The following is a 22,132-nucleotide window of genomic DNA, read 5'->3' on the forward strand; positions in this document are numbered from 1 at the left end:
AGGACATTCTCTATAGATAAAAAAAAGAAAGAAACTGAAATTGATTTGAGTTGTCGGAGACCATAACCTTAGGTTTAGTTTCTATAATATTGTTCCATTAAGCACTCTTTGCACCTAATTGTGCCAATATTAGGTATCTACTCATTAGGCTCGTATCGAATTAGAAATTCGATTGAGATCTATTATATTGATAACTTATTTACCCATTAATTAAATAACATGATATAATTATTAATTGATATTTAAATGTGTAGCCCGCAATTATATTAAGAAATAAATTTTTTTAACAAAATATTCTATCCCATATATATATGGGTCAAAATTATTTTGCACCAATGTAAGTTATACTCTCAATCTTGATTGTTGATTCTATTTAAATCTAATATTTTTGATTTATTAAATATTTGAACCATTAGATGGAAGCAAGTCAATGATCAAAATTTGATGTACATAAAAATATCTTGACCTCTCTCTCTATATATAATTGTTTCATGATACAAAAAAGGTTATATATATAATTATTTCATGATACAAAAAAGGAAAATATGTGTTTATACTTCGAATAGTTGATTTTAAATGAGTTTTATTAGTCTCATTTAACATAAGATAGTTATCTTATGTTGTAGAAAGAAAATAGGTGAGTTCCACCATTACAAGAAAAAAAAAATGAAGTACGAATATCGAAATGAGAGAACATAAGAAAAAATATCTTATGAAAAAGGAGAGTAATATTTCCCTTTTAAAATTAAAAGCTGAAGTAGCAGAAGTCAGAAATCACTAGATTGTAAAACGATGGAGAGAGAGAGAGAAATGTTTAGGTAATTACTTTTTATTCTTAGAGAGAGAGAAAGTATCTCTATTTGAATTTTGGTCGTTTAACTAAAAATTATGAAAATTAAATTTTAAAAAAGTTGAAGATTTATCATGATCTTAAAATGAGGTGGTTTAAAACAAAAAAAATTAAACAAAAAATACCTAGTCCTCCGCAGTAGTTTCTTGTTTCTTGATAAATCCTAATCCAATTATAGAAGAAATTAAAGAAACAAGAAAGGAGAAAGGGAAGTGGAAGCAGAGAAAAGAAAAAGAGTATAAACAAAGTTTTTTTTTTTCAAAAAAAAAAATCCCATATTTTTCATATGAAATAATTGTGACTGGAATTTCCTCTTCGTCCACGCAACCAAAAACAACAAAACCCTCTTCTTCTCTTTCTTTTCCTTCGTTGTCTTCTCCGCTTATTCAATCACTTTCTCATAACTTGTCTCGTTCTTAAATTCTTCAACTTTCTCTTCCTTATTCCCCCCCAAATTCTCTTTCTGGGTATCCTCAACTTGCCTCTTTCCATGTTTTCTGCTTAGTCCAAGGTATCTTTTATCTCTTTCCATCTATATTTTGTTTTTTTCCTACAAAAAAGAAACCATCTTTTAATGCTTAAATTCTTATATTTTCTGTTATTTTTCTTGATACTGAACATCGGGTTTGTGGGGGGGTTTCAAGAAGCGATTTTTTTCTCTCTTTTTTAAATTCTTTTATGCTTGTTGTTTTACGGAATTTGTTTTGTCGCCAGGACTGGTTTTTTACTTATCTAATTGTGGTTACAAGTGTCAATAAGTATGTAATGTTGCGGTTGTCTCGTAATGCAGTTGTACTTTGATGTCTATCTGGATTATTCTGATCAATTAGATACACTATGCCACAGCTTCTTCCCATTCTTCATTTTTTTTTCTGTGGGCAACCCAAAAAGCTCATTGCTTTTTCACTTGCCCCTCCAAATGAAATAAAAGTGTGGGGGTGGGGCAGGGGGAATCTTCTTGTGCTTACACTTGGCTAGTGAAACTGAAATTTGAAACCTTTATCTGACCCTTGAAGTTTGGTGTGGATATGATATGATCCAATTGGTTTAGGCCTTATTTGTGACATCATTGGCACGTTATGTAGTCATGTCCTCTGCAGTGTGTTCCATTATAGATGTGTTAGACCAGCATGATGGCTATTCCATTTGCTTGTTAGTGAGGACTCCCCTCCTCTTCTAACTCCTTATGAGATGCCAGGATTGGAGTGAGATAGATAGTGGTGATGGGGTATGATGTGCATTCTTTGGTAGAAATCATTGTCAATATGTTTTATGGGGGCTGATTCCAACCATGTGATATAATACCTTACTGAGCTGACCATATTTTTATTGGTGATTTGCAAATATTAAAGTTGTAAATTTTATGGTCCTTGTTTAATTTGATAGCTCATGAGGCTAAAGTATGACATACTATCTCTTTCTGTGCTGCCTCTGGCAGAAACTGATATTGATTCTGTAATGTCTGTAGAACCTTTTCATAACCGTTTAGGTCTTTGGGGCATGGACTGGCTGTTTATGCCCACTGTCAGTGTCTGTGAACAATGTTTATCAGGCCAAGAGATGCAAATGCTTTTAGTATATTCAAATGGAAACGTCAAGGTGAATCATCAGTGACAACAGGTTTACTTCAGGATGTTCCGCCAGAGGTTGAATTGTCTGATTATAGAAGGATCCCAAGTCCAGGTAGTGAGAGCCCTTCAGGGCTTCTTAACGGTGAGAGCCTAAATGTAGAACCAATTGCCGATTTGGATCTCTTCTTTGAAAGGCTTTACAGCTACTACTGTGAGAAAGGGCTTTGGTGCATCGTCATAAAGTGGATTGTTGAACTTCTGAGTCTAGGGTTCACCATATGTTTTTCAGGATTTTTTTTACTATATGTTGATTGGAATGGGCTACGTAATGCAAAGTGTGGGATGGATGCAGTTGAATCTGGAATGAAGCCCTGTGATCTTGCTAAAGAAGCTCTTCATCAACACCCTTTAACTCCATTAACACTTAACAAAGCTATTATTGTTGGATACTTGGGAATATTTTCCATCTATTGGATATTTTGCTTCTTGAGATTCTTTGCTCAACTAAAGGATACTCTGGAAATCCGACAGTTTTACTACAATAGGTAAGTATGAATGTTAAACAATTAAAATGTATTGAAGGGATTGATAAATTTTGCATGAATCAAGTGTTTTTGCCATAATTTACGATGATCTTCTTGCAGTCTCCATGTTACCGACAATGAAATTCAAACCATGCCCTGGGCTAAAATTCTTGAAAAGGTCGATCTGGTGCAAAGCTCACGACAACTATGTGTGGTAAAGGATCTTTCTCCTCATGACATGGTGATGAGGTTGATGCGGAAGGAGAACTACTTGATTGGAATGATCAACAAGGGTGTGCTTGCTTTCCCCATTTCTCAGTGGATCCCAGGTGCTGGTCCTACTGTGAAATCTGGTACTAATGGAATACAATACCGTCTAATACTAACCAAGACCCTTGAGTGGACATTGAATTGGTGCATCCTGCAGAGCATGTTTGATCGGTATGTTAATTATTGTACATATACCTTTTCATGTACAATCATGGTATTCAATATCATTTGGTCCTGTAACTTGTAAATATATGGCCTTTTATCATCTAAGACTCAGTTGTAAAATTTCCAGTTTAAACCATTTTGAGAAAATGATGTGTTAGTTTGAAGGATGCGATGACCATTTAGGTGTAGGATGGTGACTCATAGAAGGTTACACTTGATACATAACTATCTATTTGTTTATGCACTTAACTATTAAGAGACATATTTCTTGTTAATCTGGATGTTATGCTTGAAAATTGTTGGGTGGCTGGATCGCCTTGAACAACTTTTTGAATATCTTAACTCCATTTTTATGTAAAGCTGCAAATTGCCATACACTGCTGTAAGACAAGATTCAGTTAGCCTAAAAAGCAGTCCATCTTGTGTTTAGGAGATGGTTATGGTTTTATGAATGACGCAGTATTCCCTTCTTTCTTCTCCTATCGGATTAGTCATGCCACGTGATTGCTATGATTTAATCCCCTGTGGAACCTCCTTACGTATACCGTCATGGTTCTATCACGGTATTAGTAATAGTATCATCTTTCACATTCTTATATTTCAAATAAATATGTTCAATTTCTAAAGTAACAGTTTGCATTTATTTTCCTGTTTTGACAAGTAATAAAAATTATTTTGTTGTGGTGGTACTGCTACCAAATGATTGAAATTGTGAATAACTCATAATAGGGCCTGAAGTCATAGGTTTCACACTATCTTATATCTGTAAAACTGCTACAGAAACAAAGATATATATTTTTCTTTTTGTGGTTAAGATAGTGACTTAATGTTTTGAAAAGGTGAACCTAGGTCAATGAATTAGAGAACTATTTGATATTTTCTCATATGGGCTTCTTCTGAATAGACTATATGGTGCTTGCATGCTAAAATGCTATGGGGCTCAACCAAAAGTGGCACAAAATGTTGTGCTGGCTCATGCATCCATTTAATAAGGAAGAGGGAGGTTTGTTGATCCCTTTAAAATTCAAGTTGTATTTGTTTCAACTGGGAAGTAGTACAAAGAAACAGGGTTTTTTTATATAAGTTGTGACAAGATTTTATGCTTGCTTATTGTGTATAACAGTATTCTAACAAATTTTTTTATTTTAGTAGTGGGAGGAGGGGTACAGAGGCTTTGCTCATGTCTGAAGCTGTATAATATCCTTGACATTGATTGTCCCTGGACTGTGAAAAGAAGTTTCAATGAAATTGGCTGGAGATTGGACATTATCAAGCTCTTGTGGATATAATTAAGCTGAACATATGAATGATATCCCTGACTGATTTTGTGATGGATAATAGAACCACATATAGAGTCACCTGGAGATGTTGTATATATTAAATGAAATGATAAGGCTTTTACTAGTCTGGATAGCCATTCTAGGAGTGTTAGGAAGTCAGAGAGGGGGTTAAGCAGTAGCAGAGGGTAATTCGTGAACATTTATTTAGTTCAACATTTTTTAACTTGTATATGTATTCCATATGAATGCATGTAGACTGACTTATGTGGTGATTTGGTTAAGTAATTTGTATGATAATGCTAATTACACTATTCTGTTTTAAATGATGGTTTTCTCCTTTGAACATACTTTCTCTGCAGAAACTTTTGTGTCAGAAGGGATTTTGTGTCAAATCCAAAGACATTAAAGAAAAGGCTCATGGTAGTTGGGCTTGCAATGCTTTTACTCTCTCCATTTCTTGTCATATTTATGCTGGTATATCTCTTTTTGAGGCATGCTGAACAATTTTATAATCACCCAAGCACAGCATCATCTCGAAGATGGTCAAATTTGTCAAGATGGATATTTAGGGAATTCAATGAGGTATTATTATTCTTTTCTTGGTCCTTTTTTTCCAGCTCTTTCACTGCTTGAATGGGTTTCATGTTGGTACCTGAAAATAATAATTATGCAAGAATGATTTAAATTTATTAACAGTTATTGATGAATATGCTGGCTTTGCCCTTGGGCCAGTACCTTGCCCTGGCAAGTTGCAAGTTGTCAGAGACAGATTGAATTGTAGTGCTTGGTCTGGTGCAAACTTTTTCTACCCGAGTAAACCAGCCTCTGCTCCTCAATTCAATCTAACTCAATCCCATGTATGCCTTGCCCCGGCAAGATTGTATCCCAAAGCCAACAAAACAAACCTTGTTTGAAAGTAATGAAATATCACTCCTGGAAAGATGATATTATTTTAGTTACTAGGTCACTTATCCTCACATAATTTTGAATATTGTCTCTACTTCATCATTAAACATTAATGAATGAAATGACAGATTGAAAGTTCAGTGTATTTAACAGAATTTTTTTATTTGTTTAACACAAGTTATTTGAAGAAATCTATATATTAGTGAGTAACTAAATATATATGTTGCATATGAAATTTTGTAAACATGTTGTAAATGTGCTTTCTTGTAACGATAAAGTTATTCTTGTTTGTAAGTGGTATTACTTATTAACTTTCTATAGTTTGAAACTAGCACCTAGTTACCATTTTTAGCAAAATTTCACTTGTATTTCTTTTGATTTTGTGCTCAAGCTTATCAATGACTTGTGTTATATATAGGTGGACCATCTCTTCAAGCATCGGATTAATAGCAGTGTTTTACATGCTTCTGATTATCTCAAGCAATTTCCTTCACCTATCATATCTATTATTGCAAAATTCATCTCTTTTGTATCGGGTGGCTTTGCTGCAATTCTGATCATCATCGCATTTCTAGAGGAGTCTCTGCTAGAGGGTCATGTAATGGTTTTTCCATGCCTTTGCTAAAGATAATTTATGCAAAATGTCATGATAGTCATTAATAATGATTTATCTTTCTTTTTTCAAAACAAAAACCAATGCAGATATTTGGTCGGAACTTGTTTTGGTATGCTGCTGTTTTTGGAACTATAACTGCTATTAGCCGGGCTGCAATTACAGACGAGATTCTGGTCTTAGACCCTGAAGGAGCAATGTCTATGGTAGTTCAGCATACACATTATATGCCAAAGAGATGGCGTGGCAAAGAAAGTACTGAAATGGTCCGAATCGAGTTTGAAACCTTATTCCAGGTTCTCTCTCAGGGGTTGGTTTAATACATTTACTTTAAACTAGACCCATCCTTATGTGTTCTTCGTTCTTTTCATGATTGCATAGATTTGAGTACTACTTCTCATGCTCCTATGTTTTTTGTTTGGTGCAGTATACTGGGATGATGTTACTTGAGGAGATGGCCTCAATTTTCCTCACTCCATACTTGCTTTTGTTGGTTGTCCCAAAGGTCATTACTGTATTTGGTCATAACTACATTCGTATGCGATATAGTATAACTTTATTTACGCCATATAGTATGATGCTTTTAACTGTGTTCTTTTCAATATGCAGCGGGTTGATGATATCTTGCAGTTCATTGCTGATTTTACTGTGGATGTTGAAGGTGTTGGTCATGTTTGCAGGTTAGCATGGAATGTTGTAATTTTCATCTTTTATAGGTTGGATCCCCTTGTCTCTGGCAATTCTTGGGGCTTCTTATATTAAATTTTCTGTTTCCCTATTTTAATGTATTAATGGCAGGCAGACCATAATTAACTATGTTTTGTTGTATGATATTGCAGTTTTAGTGTCTTTGATTTTCAAGCTCGTGGAAACAGTAATTACGGTTCCCCATACAGTGTGCCACGCAGCCAGAGGAGTTCCCAGGGGAAGTTGGAGAAATCATTTTTGAGGTATGTTCATTGCTGAGCTCACCATAGTCATATGACTAATCTGATTGAGTTCTATTACTATTTATTTTCATTGAGGTTGTTTTGACCCTCTCGGGTCTTAGATATAGATATGTTGTGTGAATGAAGATCATGCAAGAATTAAGAAGTTAATCAAGATAATATTAGGCTGCAAAAAGCAGAGAAAGAAAGTGATGGTACCAATAAAAATCTGATCTATATTTATCTCTTAAAAGGCAAGCCCAGATACAAGTTTGTCTCTACCCTACTATCACGAATAACACTCCGTAATTAACAACCAGCAATGAAACAGTAATCCTATTACAGACTATAAAATAGAAAATAACCAAGCACTGTAAATGAACTGATAGATGACTCCCTAACCAACTCCCCCAACAAGGAAAGACAACCATTCCTTATTGAGTTCCCCTTTTCCCCCAAATTCTGAATTTGCTCATCTGATACCCCCACGATCCTCCACTCCTTCTTTTATAACTAACTCCTCATCACCTTTTCCTCCAATACCCTCCTCTCCATTAAGCGCATTCCACGTGTAATCTTTTATAACTAACTCATTATCCCTTTTTTCCTTCAATTCCTTGCCAGAATCCACATTTACAGAATCCATATTGGGCTTATCGTCTTGGGCCTTATTTTTCTTCTCGTGTCTTCACTCATATACTAACTTCAGTGGTCCAACAGAAAGTAAGGAAGTTTTATGCCATGTCATTTGGAATAAAAGTAAAATGATGTTACACTTCCCCCATGGTTGGATTTTGGTGTATACAGATAAAGCTCTTAAGGCTGAGACAACTTATCTCTTGAAAGTTCTTAACCGCTCTTACAAAATGCAGATGGAAAGTGTTGCCTATATGATTATTTCTTTTGTTTCTCTGTTCTCATTGCAGCTTTCAGAGTAGTTACCCTTCATGGGAACCAAATGCTCAGGGGAAACAGTTTTTGCTAAATCTAAGAACGTTCAGAGAGCAGAAGTTACCAGGAAATGGAAACAGACATGAATTTTCCCCTCTTAGAATGTGGAGAGGCAGTCCCAACATGGGAAGCAATGGAGATAGAAACAGGTTAATATCTGGGGAAGTGCCATATAGTACTTTGGCAACTCGCAATAACTTGGGTTCATTGTGGCTAATTGAGGCCAATCAAAATAATCATCCATATCTTCTTGACTGGTACTACACTTCCAGACCTCATGATGTGACTTCAAGAGATGTTCCAACAGATCCATTTGAAGTAACTGAGTATCATTCCAGAGATTGGATGCCCTCCAATTTGGCACAGAATGAACCTACCTATGAAGAATACTTAAATGAGTATTGTGATGATAGGGCTGTTTCTCATCTTGGGGCTTCTACATCAGCTCCCATCTTCAAGGAAAGCCTAATTCAGGATAAAAATTCCAGTGATCTGCCCCACACTACCAGGAGTCATTGGTGGGCTAGAAGTCAATTGCAAGGTGGAGATGGTCAAACAAGCTTTTTTGAGCCTCCAGATTTCAATCACCAAGCTGCATATAATAAGTACTATGATAAATTTTCTGATAGAGGGTCAGAGGATCAAGATCAGGAACAAAACTTGTACTGGAGAGATCATCAGAAATTGCCTAGTACAGCACAAACAGATGACTCAGAAGCAGGAGAATTCAATCTTCATTTTGATGATATTTATAGCAGACCTCCAGAAAATCCCACTGTAAATCCAAGCTCTTCAAGCTTTTGAATGATGGCTTTGTCCTTCATTATTTATTTGGGTGGTTCTTGCTTTCAAGGATCTGGAATACAAGAGTTTCCAAGTCATGATTGTGCCTTCTATATATACATTTATGGAAAGTGGAAACTCTATTTTTTGCTGTATATAGATTCTTTGACATGAGATTAGATTGTTATGAGGACCCAGGATGGGCTAAAAGGCTTCTGGGCCTGCCTTCCAGGTTTAAGAACCATAGTTTCTTTTTCCTTTTCTTTAATAATTCATTTTATCCACTGTTCTAATTCTTTCACCCATTTTCTAGGTACCTAATTTATGTTTCATGTTCAATTTAGTATCTTTAAAATTGGCGGACATTATCTTTTTGAAGAAAATTTCATGGAATTTTAAATCTTTAAACTTTTCACTGTCAATTTTATGGTATTGCAAACTCACGTTGAAATCTTGAGGCAAATAATTTTATCCTAAAATTTACTATTTGATTTTAAGATTTTATTACATTGGTCATATTTATAAAATATTATATTAATTTAAGACTATTTAATACTTCCTTAATAAATAATTGTTGTCATCATAATATATATTTTAAAAATATATGAAAATAAGAATCATTTAATTATATTTTATTGTTTAATTTTCATAAAATTTGACATAAATAATTAAGACATTTGATACTTAAAATTCAATGGTAGGATTGATAAAATTTCTATTTTAAATGAAATGTGATTATTTTATGGGCAAACTTTTTCTTATGCCGCAGGCAAATGAATTTGTTTTCCTGCAGTAACATAGAAAACTGTGTCTCATTTTCTACTTAATTTTTTTTTATAAAACGATGGGACCCATAGTTTCTTTCTATCAGCAGAAAATTGGACAATTTTGCTGTAAAAGGAGAAAAGCAAATCCCTTATTTTATATTAGTGTAAGACATTTAATCTTAGTCTTTCATCTTATCATGATTTAATGGCTATGAAGTTATTTTCGGATTGCAAGAGAAATATTAAACCCAATTAATTAACCTATAATTATTTATTTTTGGCTGTTATTAGCCCATGATTTTCAAATGTTAAGAATATTGTTGACTTTTAAAAGACAATAAATAAATAAATAAGAAAAAAAGAGCGAGAAGACCTGAACCAAGAAAGCTTACATTACATTTGAGAGATTAAATCTATGAAGGAAGAAGCATCGATAAACTGGAAATTAAAGTTTAAGAAAAAAAAAATTATATAAAAATAAAGTTTAAGAAAAAATATAATAATAATAAGATTGCAGAAAATGAATATCTCCTTCGAGGGTTTTGCCAAGGTTTAAAACACACAACTCAACGTCTTAACAGGAACATAAAAAAGAAACATGAGAAACCTCTGGAATTCGATCGCGTTGTTCTCTCACTTTGCTCGTCGCAGAACAAGTTCTTTGTCTCCTCTCCTTTCTAGAACCTATGCACCTCTCAATCGCTGCAACGGAATTCTCACGAGACCCACCAATTTTTCCCTCACTCCATTTCGATACATGGAGACCCTGATCGAGAAACCCTCTCAAATCCCCTCAAGGCAGCGCAAAATAAAGGAAAAATCAGACCTTGAGGAAGCTTTTGAGTCTGCAGAAACCATTGAGGAAATGCTCAAGGCTTTCAGGGTTATGGAGGAAGGAGCTTTTAATGAGAGAGAGCTTGGCTGGGCTTCATTGAAAATTGGTCTCAAACTTGACCACGAAGGTGAGGACCCTGAAAAAGCTCTTTCTTTTGCTCACAGAGCTTTGAAAGCTTTGGATAAAGATAACAAGCCTTCTTTGCCTGTTGCCATGGCTTTGCAGTTGATGGGGTCCGTTAATTATAGCTTAAAAAGGTTTAGTGATAGTTTGGGGTACCTTAATAGGGCAAATAGGGTATTGGGTAGGTTGCAGGTTGAGGGTGAGAGTGTTGATGATGTTAGGCCTGTGCTTCATGCTGTGCAACTTGAGTTGGCAAATGTTAAGACTGCCATGGGGAGGAGGGAAGAGGCACTTGAGAATCTTAAGAAGTGTTTGGAGATTAAAGAGATGACTTTTGGGGAAGATAGTGGAGAGTTAGGCAAAGCAAACCGTGACTTGGCTGAAGCTTATGTTGCGGTTTTGAACTTTAAGGAAGCCTTGCCTTATTGTTTGAAGGCGTTGGAGATACATAAAAAGCAATTGGGGCAGAATTCTGTAGAGGTTGCACATGATAGGAAACTTCTTGGAATTGTGTATAGCGGGTTGGAGGAACATGAGAAGGCGCTGGAGCAGAATGTTTTGGCGCAAAGGATTTTGAAGAATTGGAATCTTAACTCTGATTTGTTGCGCGCGGAAATTGATGCTGCAAATATGATGATTGCTCTGGGAAGATATGATGAGGCTGTTGGTACTTTGAGGAATGTTGTACAGCAGACTGATAAGGACAGTGAGACTCGAACACTTGTGCTCATATCAATGGCAAAAGCATTATGTAATCAGGAAAAGTTTGCAGACTGCAAGAGGTGTTTAGAGATTTCTCTTGGGATTCTTGACAAAAGAGAACGGATATCCCCGGTGGAAGTTGCTGAGGCATACTCGGAGATATCCATGCAGTATGAAACCATGAATGAGTTTGAAACTGCAATTTCGTTGCTGAAGAGGGCACTAGCTTTGCTTGAGAAGTTTCCACAAGAGCAGCACTCGGAGGGAAGTGTCTCTGCAAGAATAGGGTGGTTACTAATGCTGACAGGCAAGGTGCAACAGGCTATTCCTTATTTGGAAAGTGCTGCTGAAAGATTGAAAGATAGCTTTGGTCCCAAGCATTTTGGAGTGGGTTATATTTACAACAATTTGGGGGCAGCATATTTAGAGTTGGATAGACCCCAGTCAGCAGCACAGATGTTTTTAGTAGCAAAGGATATCATGGATGTATCCCTTGGTCCACATCATGCAGATACAATTGAAGCTTGTCAGAACCTGTCAAAGGCTTATGGTGAGATGGGAAGGTATGCATAGTTTTATTGGTTTTACTTCACATATTGTTTCTCTTGATTTGTTGATTCTATGAACAATTTGTGTAGGGTACATTTATTATAATATATAATGTTCTTCATCCTATGTAACTCTAGTGGTCTAAACACTTAACTTTTGAACACATACCCTACATTGTACCATCCAGATTCCGTCAGAACTATTGTGAAATTCCTGGATGGCTGAATTCTCATGCACTCTACTTTAACAATGTATTACAGAAAAAAAGGCTGTACAATGATTAATATATCTGTATGTGTTTTCTCGTTATGTTTACTGACTGCTTCCTAATAATAATTAATTATGCAAGGCTCCTAGTCCTTTTACTTTATGTGTCTCCATCTCATATTGTTCTTATCATCTCTCAAACTAAGTTTTATTGCCTCCTAAAAATGAGTTAATTTGTAAACCACTTACAAAAGATTTCTGATTTGGTGGTCGCACAGCAAAGAGTTTATTCTTCAAATATTAGATGAAATGTAATTGAGTTGAAACAGAAATCCTTGAGGGTAGGTCTTGAGTATACGGGATTATGTCCTGAGCCCATATTCACATATTGAAATGCTGCAAGTAGACAGCCATCAAAGATTTGCTTCCATTTTGAACTTTCTGTGAAACTTATTTCATGATTGAGTTCGGTCCAGTTTGAGCTCAATTGAAGATGTTATTTTATTTGCAGTCTACACAGATTTCATTTTTAAAGTTGTTATGTACATGATCCTATCCTGGGAATTTATGTTGGAGTTTTATCCTATAGTGCAGTTGCTGTTTGTTGAGCACATATGACATGTAGTTTATATCTCAAGTTCATGTTGGAGAATCTACAATTATGTTTGCCACCATCTGCATGTGTTATTTCATATTGCTGCAAATAAATACGAAGATGTTATGTTAAAGATTGATTACTTAAGATTTTTGGTAAGCTACCTCTTATGTTTAATTATTATTATTGGTGATTGAGTTGGATTTCATGATTCATTAAATTCAAACCCAAATACTCTTGATTCCGGGTTAATATTGGTAAATAGGAAAGTGACGGTTGCTATTTTTATGCTGTAGTGTCAATCATTAAGTGTGCAGATTTTCCTCACCTTTTCCTTTCTCAAATAGGAAAGAAAGGGTTGTTATTTTTAAGCTGTAATGTCAGTATTCCAGTATGCACATATTACTTTCTGCAAAACAGTATTTGACATTCTATAATGTCTCTTGCAAGAACCAAAATATGTAATATTACCTCCCTACTTTTTATCCATCTAACCTCTGGTCTACTTCTAGTTTAAGGAAGTATTTTGTTATCTTAGTTGTCTGAGATGCTTAAAATTGTTTACTTAAAATTTTCTTAATTGTTCCATTTCTCCTTTACTTGTATTAGAAAGTGAATCGAGCGATATAATATTTATTTTTTATTGCAATAAACTTTGGGAATGGGAAGAATGTGTTTATATTTGAGCCTTGGTTGTTCCCAGTTCAGAGCTTCTCTTAATAGACGAATCAAATGTAACTATACTCTCTTATTGGGTGAATGGATTGTGCAAGCATGTTTCTGTCTCTTGTTTTCCCTTCTGTCTCTCTAGGGAGATGTGCAACTATCTCTAATTGTTTAATATATTTGTCGTGGCATTGGCAAGTGATATATGTCTGGTCAAAGGGATATATTTATGTTCGATTTTTAAAAAAATTGAGTATTGGAATTGCAGTTATGCCATTGCAATTGAGTTTCAACAACAAGTTATTGATGCTTGGGAAAACCATGGAGCAAGTGCAAGAGATGAATTTAGAGAAGCACACCGGCTTCTTGAACAATTAAAGGAAAAAGCACGCGGTGCCTCTGCGAATGAGTTTCCTATGAAGGCTTTGCCCTTACCTCATACACCTACAGCATCCAGGAGCTCCGAGCCTGACATGCCATTACATCAATCAAGAACAGCTTAGCAAACTTATTGCCATTGCATATTCTCATGAATTTTTATGGTATTGATAATTGGTTGCTGGGTTGGAGATTTCTTTACGGATTTATTTAGGTAATAATAACTGAAATTAAGTTGTAGTTATATATCTCAATCATATATTTGGGGTTTGTCATTATATTACTCTGATTTGATTTTCTTAGTGGTACTTTGTCATTATTCATTATTATGGAATTTCCTCTTCAAATAATATAATAATTTCAAAATGGTAATTTGAATCGTTGGTAGTAAGACACAGAATAATTAATGTAGGAATCATTCATCAACCTATTAACCGCTGGGTTTTTGAAATTATATTCTAAATGGAAGTCCATGTGGCAGCTATGTGTAAGTCAGCCATGAAGTGCTATTTACATTTTACAGAGAAAGAGGTGCTCAAGTCCTAAATTATTTTGTATAAGCTAATCCTTAATTCATTTATGTTCTCTTGATTCTTGACAGATATCTCTATCATACATCTATTGCATGTACCCTTCATGATATATTGTGACCTCACAAAAGGTCTAATAACCCCTAGTCATGGGGAGGGTAGTGGTTTAGAGGAACATGGATAGAGGTGGAATACCAGCTACAGTATCAATATCAAGCCATATTTATTGCTGTGGTATGTAGTTGCCCAATATTCATATGATTGCGGTGAGGCAAAAAGGAACTTGTGATAAATTTCAAAATAGACATTTCTCATGCTAGTACTTATGGGTTCTTATTGTATGGGTCCCTCTGATCTGGCTTCCAACAAATAGCTTCTCCCAATCATACCTGTTTGTTTGCTCTGTCTCGCTGCATTCTCCCACCTACCTTCCCATTCCCCGGGCCCAAATCCACACACTCAAATAAAGGAATAGGAATCATGAACATGACAGCATAAGCATGAAGAAAAGATGGACACAGAAACAAAATGTTTTGACAACTTCTCTAATACTAGTACCCACTAAAAAAGAGTTATATGGAACTGATACCCTACCAACAATCATTCACAATCATTTGTGAGTAAAAACTAAACTTCAGAAAGGAAAAGACCTGCACCTTGTAATTTAAGCAATGGTACTAGAAGCATTTTATTTTTTCCCACAACAATCCTAGTGTCAAACTCACTAAGTCACTACGTTTACCACTACTAAGATTTTAAGATCTTACTTCTTTTTGATAACTGAGCCTACTTGAATTTAAAGATCTTCATTTTGATAACTGGAAATAAAGAAAACAAAATAGAAAATGAGAAGGGAAAAATAATTGAAAATCAACTGACATTAAACATCCTTCTCCAAAGGAAGGACTGCATTTTTGGATCCCTTTCCATAACAAAATGGAAAGAATGCTCTTCGACCTCTGCTATTACAATCCTCACTAGCACTAGCCTCATTCTGATGCCTATTATGCTGTATAATGGCTTGAGCATCCAAGTAAAGTTGTCTATCTTTTGCAGAATCCATTGAGAAAGATCTTCTAATAGGCTCAATACAAAACTGGTCGTCTTTCTTTCTAATATCAATACACTCATCTCCCATGATGGAAACATGGTGGCACTTCCTTGGTTTCAAGTTTCCAAGCTTCTGCTGCTCCACCTTCCTTGTAGAGTGGTTTCTACTCTGTGCTAGGCTTCCCCTTGAGTCATTTCTTTCTTGTTGCGCCTGTGGCAATACTCTCCCAAGTTCAATAACCACAAAATCTTCATCACTACCCATCATGTTAGAGGGTAATTGAGAATCCTGAGGAGAAGAACTTGGAGCTATGATATGGTCCAATGGACAGTGTGTGTTGCCTGAAATGCTTGATCTACAAAGAGGACAATTGACATTGGTCTGAAGCCAAATGTCAATGCAATCCAAGTGAAAGGCATGGCTGCAATTAGGTAGAACTTTTAGCACGTCCTGTTCTTGAAACTCAGTCAAACAAACCACGCAGCCATACACACTTTGATTCCCACCTTCTCCTTTTATGAACTGAAAAGTTGGGATTTCTCTGATGACAGATTCATCAAGCCCCCGGTTCCACATGGCAGGAGACAATGCTATGAAGGGATCCTCGTTCGGTCGAGCTCGCAGGATGGAAATCCATCTTACCGGGTTAACTTGATGCCAGTTTGAGCAGCATTTGCTCAAAAAAGTAAAGTAACTGAGGAGCAACAAAACGGTGGCCAATATGCTGAGCACAGCAATGGCAAATATGGGAAAAGCATAGTCTGAAGCAGGTTGTGGTGGGTAGTGGAGGGTTTTGATGGGTGGGAGAGCTTGATATCCAAGCTTGTAGGAGTAGTTCTTGTCCAGTGCCATAATCAAAGCTCTGAATGGGAGATATGGAATGCCTTAAAGTTTAGGTTCATGGAATAAATAGGTTTGACTAATGGGATTAGTAATGTAAAGAAAGAAATCATCTTGTCTTGGATATAAAGAAGTCATGCAATCAAACTAAATTTAATAAGATAGTAAAAGTTTTATGTTAATTAGTTAAAAGAAGTCTTGAGGAAAGTGTAAGTACCTATCAATGAAATGGATTAGTTCTAAGTAACAGACTAACAGGCACATGTGCTGATTACAAGGAAAATGAACAACTTAAAGAGAAGCACAAGGGGTCAAGATTTGACTTAATGAGGAAGGTATACAAAGTGGGAGTTTGTATTAATGTAATTGTAGCCTATTTTAAGTGTGTTAGTTACTATTGGAGTTTTCTATCTTCTCTTATCTGAACGTTGCATTTTTACCCCCCATCCTCAGCTTAGTGTCATTGATGGTCCTACTACCTTACTACGGCATGCTCCAAGCATGTGTTCAGATTGATTACATTAACAGCAAATAAAATGAAAATATGAAAAATAAAAGTACATATATACAGGGCATCTCATATATAACTAACAGTTGTTTTTGTATCAACCAGACTTCTTTTAACCCACATTAAGGCGAAAAACTTTTTACTACATATTATTTTAGATTCAATTTTGATCCAATGTTAAATATTTTACAATATTCCTTAATTATGTATTATCATATCATCAAGAAAAATTTATTCTTCTAATGACATGGTAATGCATAATTGAGTGATAATGTAAAAATATATTATAGTGATAAAACGGCACTTCCCATTGTACAAATGCTTCTCAATTATTTCTCTAACGAGGGGGAGGGGGTGTTTGGTAGGAGGTTTATGATTGAGAAAGTTGAGATGGGTTTCCTAGTTGACTATGTTTGGTAGGAAGTTTTAAAAAATTTGTCCATCATTCGAATTTGCATAGCAATATAGTTTGTGTATAATTGAAAATTTTTGCTATTTCAGAATACTATCCCGAGGGTGGTATTCTTGTTACCCCATCAAACCAAAAAGTAAGAAAAAAAGCAATGAATACAAATATTCTTTCTAAAAAAATGTGCCAAAAGAAAGTCGGAGAGAAAGAGTCTTCTTTATATTTAGTCAAGGGTTAGTTTGATAATTTCATCTCATTTTTCTATTGATATTTTACCTTCAACCAAATATAGACTCAGAAAATTTAACTCAATTTTTCCGGTAATATTTTGACCTAAGAAATAACTTTTTTTTAACTTTCCTATCAAACTCACTTTCTACCGTATTCTTAGTAATTGTATTTCCCGGTAATGTTTTATCAACATCGCCTAGAATGTATTGCTTTAAGTAAGATGAATTTCCAAACTCACTTAAGCCGCACGCTTTTGGTATTTGACGATAATGTCAAGCACTAGTTTTTGGAAGAAGATGACAAATTTTGTGGTTTCGTGGAGGTGTAATGATTCCTTGTCTGAGGTGGTGGAGAAAGTATCATAAGACCGGCCACCATTTTTTTTAATCAATATTTCATTATAAATTGTTGAGTCATTTCTATAATAATGCACAACTGTTATTGTTCTTCTCCTTTAACACAAAGACCCTTCGGCATATTTGCCTAAAGTCTCACAGGTGAAGCAGAATCAAGGTACTAAAAATTGATGGAGACTCTTATATCAAACTGGTCCAATGTCCTATCCCTCCCTGAGGACTACATATTCCCACCAGAATCAAGACCAGGGAACCTCAAAATCCCCTGCAGCAACGACATCCCAGTGATTGATCTCAGTGAAGCACAGAAAGGTGATAGAACACATACAATTCAGAAGCTTATCAAGGCTGCTGAGGAGTTTGGATTCTTTCAGGTTAATACTACTTTTTTTTTTTTCGAATAAATCTATTTTTGGTCAAACAATACGATTTCCAATGCACAAGTTGAATACTAGAATTAATATTTGTAGATGGTTGTCCATATTGAAACAGGTTATCAATCATGGGATCTCAGTGAATCTAATGAACGAAACAATGAGTGTTTTCAAGGAGTTATTTCATATGCCGGCTGAGTACAAGAAAAACTTGTGTTCTGATGATTCTTCCAAGACATGTAGGATGTTTACTAGCAGTGTGAACTATGCAACTGAAAAGGTTCATCTTTGGAGGGACAATTTTAGGCACCAATGTCATCCTTTGGAGCGGTGGCAACACTTGTGGCCTGAAAATCCCACTAGATACAGGTAAATGAATCATATCTAAGATACTTAAGGCCAATATCATAAAATCTTACAAACTATATTGAGCTCTTCCAGCATAAAGTAATAAAATGTATGGTAGATATTGCTCAACTCAGCAGATAACAGTGTGGACGTAGTTTCACTTGATAAAGATGGTAAAATGTTGGAAGTGGAACCATTTAATTTATTATTCTTATTATTTTTTATGAGGTTGGATATATTTATTATCAATATATATTTATCACGTCTTACTACCATCTCTATTATTGGACCCTAATAGAGGGGATAAGTATATCTATATCTATCTGGTACTAACACCAACCTCGTTAATGATTTATGGTGGGATTAAACAAAAACTCTAACCTGGTACATACATACACTCCTGCCAATATAAATTTAAGTCACCAGTAGTTCTAATATATTTTTTTTCACAGAGAGTGTGTTGGTGGTTGTTCAGTTGAAGTTAAAAAGTTGGCTTCGAGGATCTTGAGTTTGATTAGTGAAGGGCTTGGTCTGAAGTGTGGATATTTTGACAATGATCTTACTGGGTCAATGACCATGTCAGTTAATCATTATCCACCATGCCCTGAACCAAGTTTGACACTTGGAATAACTAAGCACTCAGATCCTAACCTCTTAACCATTTTACTGCAAGATGATGTATGCGGCCTTCAAGTATTCAAGGATGGAAAGTGGATCGCTGTTGAGCCTCTTCCTCATGCATTTGTGGTAAACATAGGCTACCAGTTGCAGGTACACTTACTGAAATCTATGAAGCACTTTCATTTCAATGAACTAAAACTAAATTAATAATAGAAAGGACAAACTATCAAAAGAGTAAGCCTTTGAGGTCAAAATTAGATATTTGTTAGGATTAGTCTCATATTTGTTTAGATTCAATTTTGTGGTGATACCATATATTGGTTCCAAATTCCAATTACTTCCAAATAGCACTACCTCCATGGAGGAAAATTTTTGTTCCTTTTTTTTTTCAATTTTTTCAGTTTGCATAAATGTACTCTGGCAAATTTTTGCTGACTTATTGTGGTGGGTTACATTGGGCTGCAGATAATTAGTAATGGTAAGTTACAGAGTGCTGAGCACCGGGCTGTGACAAATTCACGTGAAGCACGCACAAGTGCTGCATTTTTTGTAGCTCCTTCAGATGAATGTATCGTAGAGCCAGCACAAGCTCTCACTAATGAACATCACCCGCCACTTTTTAAGTCTTTCAAATACAAGGACTTCAATGCGCACTACTTTGCCAAATATGGCGACACAGATGTGGTGCTGAAAGCATTTGAGGCTCAAAAAATTAACTGAAATTTGGACAGCATATAAGGTATGAATAAGTATGATATCAATGATGTAATGATGGGAAGCCTTGGCATCTTTCTGAGCGTTAGGCTTGACTGACTTATTGGGAGAAAAGACCCTTCAAGAAATAAATGAAGTTGCTCAGTTTAGCACTATTTTAAAGCACTATTTCACCATTTCATATGCAATATGTGGATGCAAATGGTTTTCAACAACCAAAACATTGATATTGTTAATGTTTATAATTAAGCTTGCGATATTTATTAGTATTCACTTGTACAATGATCTGCATATTCTCAACACTTTCGAACATAAATCTATTTTGAAGTCACGTCTTACATTCCAATCTCGTGGTGTAAAATGTAGGATCGCTCAAATACAAAATCAACAAATAAAACAACTATTCAAGAATGTCGTGAGGACTTGTGGAGAAAGAGAACAAACTTCTGTGAAATATTTTACTAAACTTCGTTGCTTCTCAATTCTATGTTTCTCAAACAATATACTAGACTATTTATAGGCTATAGTTTTCCTTTATAAAACTGCAACACTAAATAGCCATAAACCACAATTAAAGCCAAACTTAATAACAAAACATAACGACTGACTCTTAACTTTCAAAACTCCTAAAATTAAATGCTAAACTTATGACTCATAAACTATCCATAACTGACAAATTTAAAACCATTAAAAATTAAACTGACTGTTTAATTAAACCACTGCCGACGTTACTACTGGAAAACTGCAAAAGAATGATTGGCATGAAAGATGGCAGAAGCATTTAAGTTTACGGGAGAGTTTTGTTAAGAATAAACGTTAAATGTCAGTTTAGTTTTTAATGGGTTTAAATTAAACTGACATTTAACGTTTATTCTTAACAAAACTCTCCCGTAAACTTAAATGTTTCTGCCATCTTTCATGCCAATCATTCTTTTGCAGTTTTCCAGTAGTAACGTCGGCAGTGGTTTTGTGAAAATATCTCCTACTTGGTCTTGACTTGCCACATGTAATAACTCCACATTTCCTTCCTTTACTTGATCCCGGATGAAGTGAAAACGGACGTCAATATGCTTGCTTCTTTCATGATTTTTTTTGTCCGGCGGTTCCTTCATTGGTGGAAGATAGACAATCTTGAATTTTTCTCCGTCGACCTCATCCTCCGATATACTTCCACATCCATTCTTACACGTATGATCACTATAACGTCCAATTAGTTTTACAACACCTATGCCAATTTTAATACTTTCAGATTCAACATGTGCTACATTAATAGCACGTTGGGCCTCATCAACCATAATAACCCCATCACTCATTGAGGACTCATTGAGGACCGTTGATTCCCATCATCAAGCAAATAACTCAACGCATCATTTTCTGATTCCGCCCCACGATCTTCTTCTGGTTTACGCTTGAGCCAAAATGATTCCGCCATAAAAGTAACTCTAGGCTCCTCATCGCCGAGTTCCCTATCCACAATCGCACCTTCCATTTTTCCGCTCTCAGTTTCTTCATCGCCGGGTTCTTCTTCATCGAGTCCAGCTTCCACGCGCCTCATCGATAGAATCTCAGACCACCGTCCTTCAGGGAAATGGTCTCTTTTCAGTGGTGTCGACATCTTCCACTTCCACCATGAATTTAATGCAGTCTCCGACTTCTGACTTCCAACCTGAACCGCGCCTATGCCGGTCTCCGACATCAACCTCATCACGCCGGGGTCGAGCTCTTCTCCAAAACATGAACTCGGTGATTTTGTCGGGATCTCCCCCATCCCGGTTATCAACACGGAACTCGGATTCGCGGTCTCCTCCATGTCGGTCTTCATCAAGCACCTCGGCTTCTCAATCTCCTTTCCGATTTTCGATTCGGTCTCTAGACACTCAGGTTCCACGAAGTCTTCTACCTTGACAATGGACTCGTCGTTCTCGTCCTTCTCCACTTCGATCTCGGCTCCTTCGTTCTCATCATCTTCTATCTCAGCTCCTTCGTTCTCCTCCTCTTCTATCTCGGCTCCCTTGTTCTCCTCCTCTTCTATCTCGGCTCCTTCGGCCACTGTCATCTCCATCGTCTTCTTCTCCGAGTCGTCTCTTACGCGTTCTGACACGTCAATCTCCTCTGCGGATGCGTTGCCGTTGGCAACCTCGGATTCTGCCATCTCGGTCTCTTCTTCATCCGCATCATTCTCCTCATCTTCATCATCATCATTGAAGATTTCATCTTCTTCATTAATCAGATCAAACCGTCCAGGCAAGTATTTTGTTATGAAGGCCATTAGAAAATCCTTCCACATATTATTAAAGTCGCGGCAGTTCCATGTACGGAACCATTTGATTGTGCTTCCTCTGAGTCTTCTCATGGCCACCTGCCATTTGTCCTTCGTCCAGGTTTTTTCTTTCCGAAAATGTTCCTTCAAATAGAGAAGTCAGAGAAGTCAATCTAATGCTTCATCCTTATCTCCATGGAAGAGTGGCACCACCAACTCGCTCTTT

At 36.0% G+C, this 22,132-nt stretch overlaps 4 protein-coding genes across 4 annotated transcripts; 3 read left to right on the top strand and 1 right to left on the bottom strand.

Annotated features, from left to right (window-relative positions):
• The first annotated feature begins 1,189 nt into the window (after positions 1 to 1,189).
• LOC133310090 (autophagy-related protein 9-like) lies at positions 1,190 to 9,122 on the top strand. The gene is made up of 10 exons (XM_061510979.1): positions 1,190 to 1,361; positions 2,319 to 2,966; positions 3,066 to 3,386; positions 5,020 to 5,242; positions 5,985 to 6,164; positions 6,269 to 6,475; positions 6,607 to 6,684; positions 6,789 to 6,859; positions 7,019 to 7,129; positions 8,035 to 9,122. The coding sequence occupies exons 2-10, from the start codon at positions 2,392 to 2,394 to the stop codon at positions 8,861 to 8,863; spliced, it is 2,595 nt and encodes an 864-aa protein (XP_061366963.1). The 5' UTR covers positions 1,190 to 1,361; positions 2,319 to 2,391; the 3' UTR covers positions 8,864 to 9,122.
• Positions 9,123 to 10,079: 957 nt separating this feature from the next.
• LOC133310092 (protein KINESIN LIGHT CHAIN-RELATED 1) lies at positions 10,080 to 13,964 on the top strand. Its single transcript, XM_061510980.1, has 2 exons — positions 10,080 to 11,832; positions 13,555 to 13,964. Exons 1-2 carry the CDS (start codon positions 10,208 to 10,210, stop codon positions 13,787 to 13,789), a joined length of 1,860 nt encoding a protein of 619 aa, XP_061366964.1. The 5' UTR covers positions 10,080 to 10,207; the 3' UTR covers positions 13,790 to 13,964.
• Positions 13,965 to 15,074: 1,110 nt separating this feature from the next.
• Positions 15,075 to 16,097, bottom strand: LOC133310067 (RING-H2 finger protein ATL16-like). The gene has a single exon (XM_061510954.1). The coding sequence runs from the start codon at positions 16,095 to 16,097 to the stop codon at positions 15,075 to 15,077; it is 1,023 nt and encodes a 340-aa protein (XP_061366938.1).
• Positions 16,098 to 17,541: 1,444 nt separating this feature from the next.
• Positions 17,542 to 19,880, top strand: LOC133310093 (hyoscyamine 6-dioxygenase-like). The gene is made up of 4 exons (XM_061510981.1): positions 17,542 to 17,963; positions 18,082 to 18,332; positions 18,764 to 19,082; positions 19,398 to 19,880. Exons 1-4 carry the CDS (start codon positions 17,760 to 17,762, stop codon positions 19,650 to 19,652), a joined length of 1,029 nt encoding a protein of 342 aa, XP_061366965.1. The 5' UTR covers positions 17,542 to 17,759; the 3' UTR covers positions 19,653 to 19,880.
• The last annotated feature ends 2,252 nt before the right edge of the window (positions 19,881 to 22,132 follow it).

Source organism: Gastrolobium bilobum, unplaced genomic scaffold (assembly GCF_033153095.1).
Source record: "Gastrolobium bilobum isolate Gb01-03AN ecotype WA unplaced genomic scaffold, APGP_CSIRO_Gbil_v1 utg20487, whole genome shotgun sequence".
Taxonomy (NCBI): Eukaryota; Viridiplantae; Streptophyta; class Magnoliopsida; order Fabales; family Fabaceae; genus Gastrolobium; species Gastrolobium bilobum.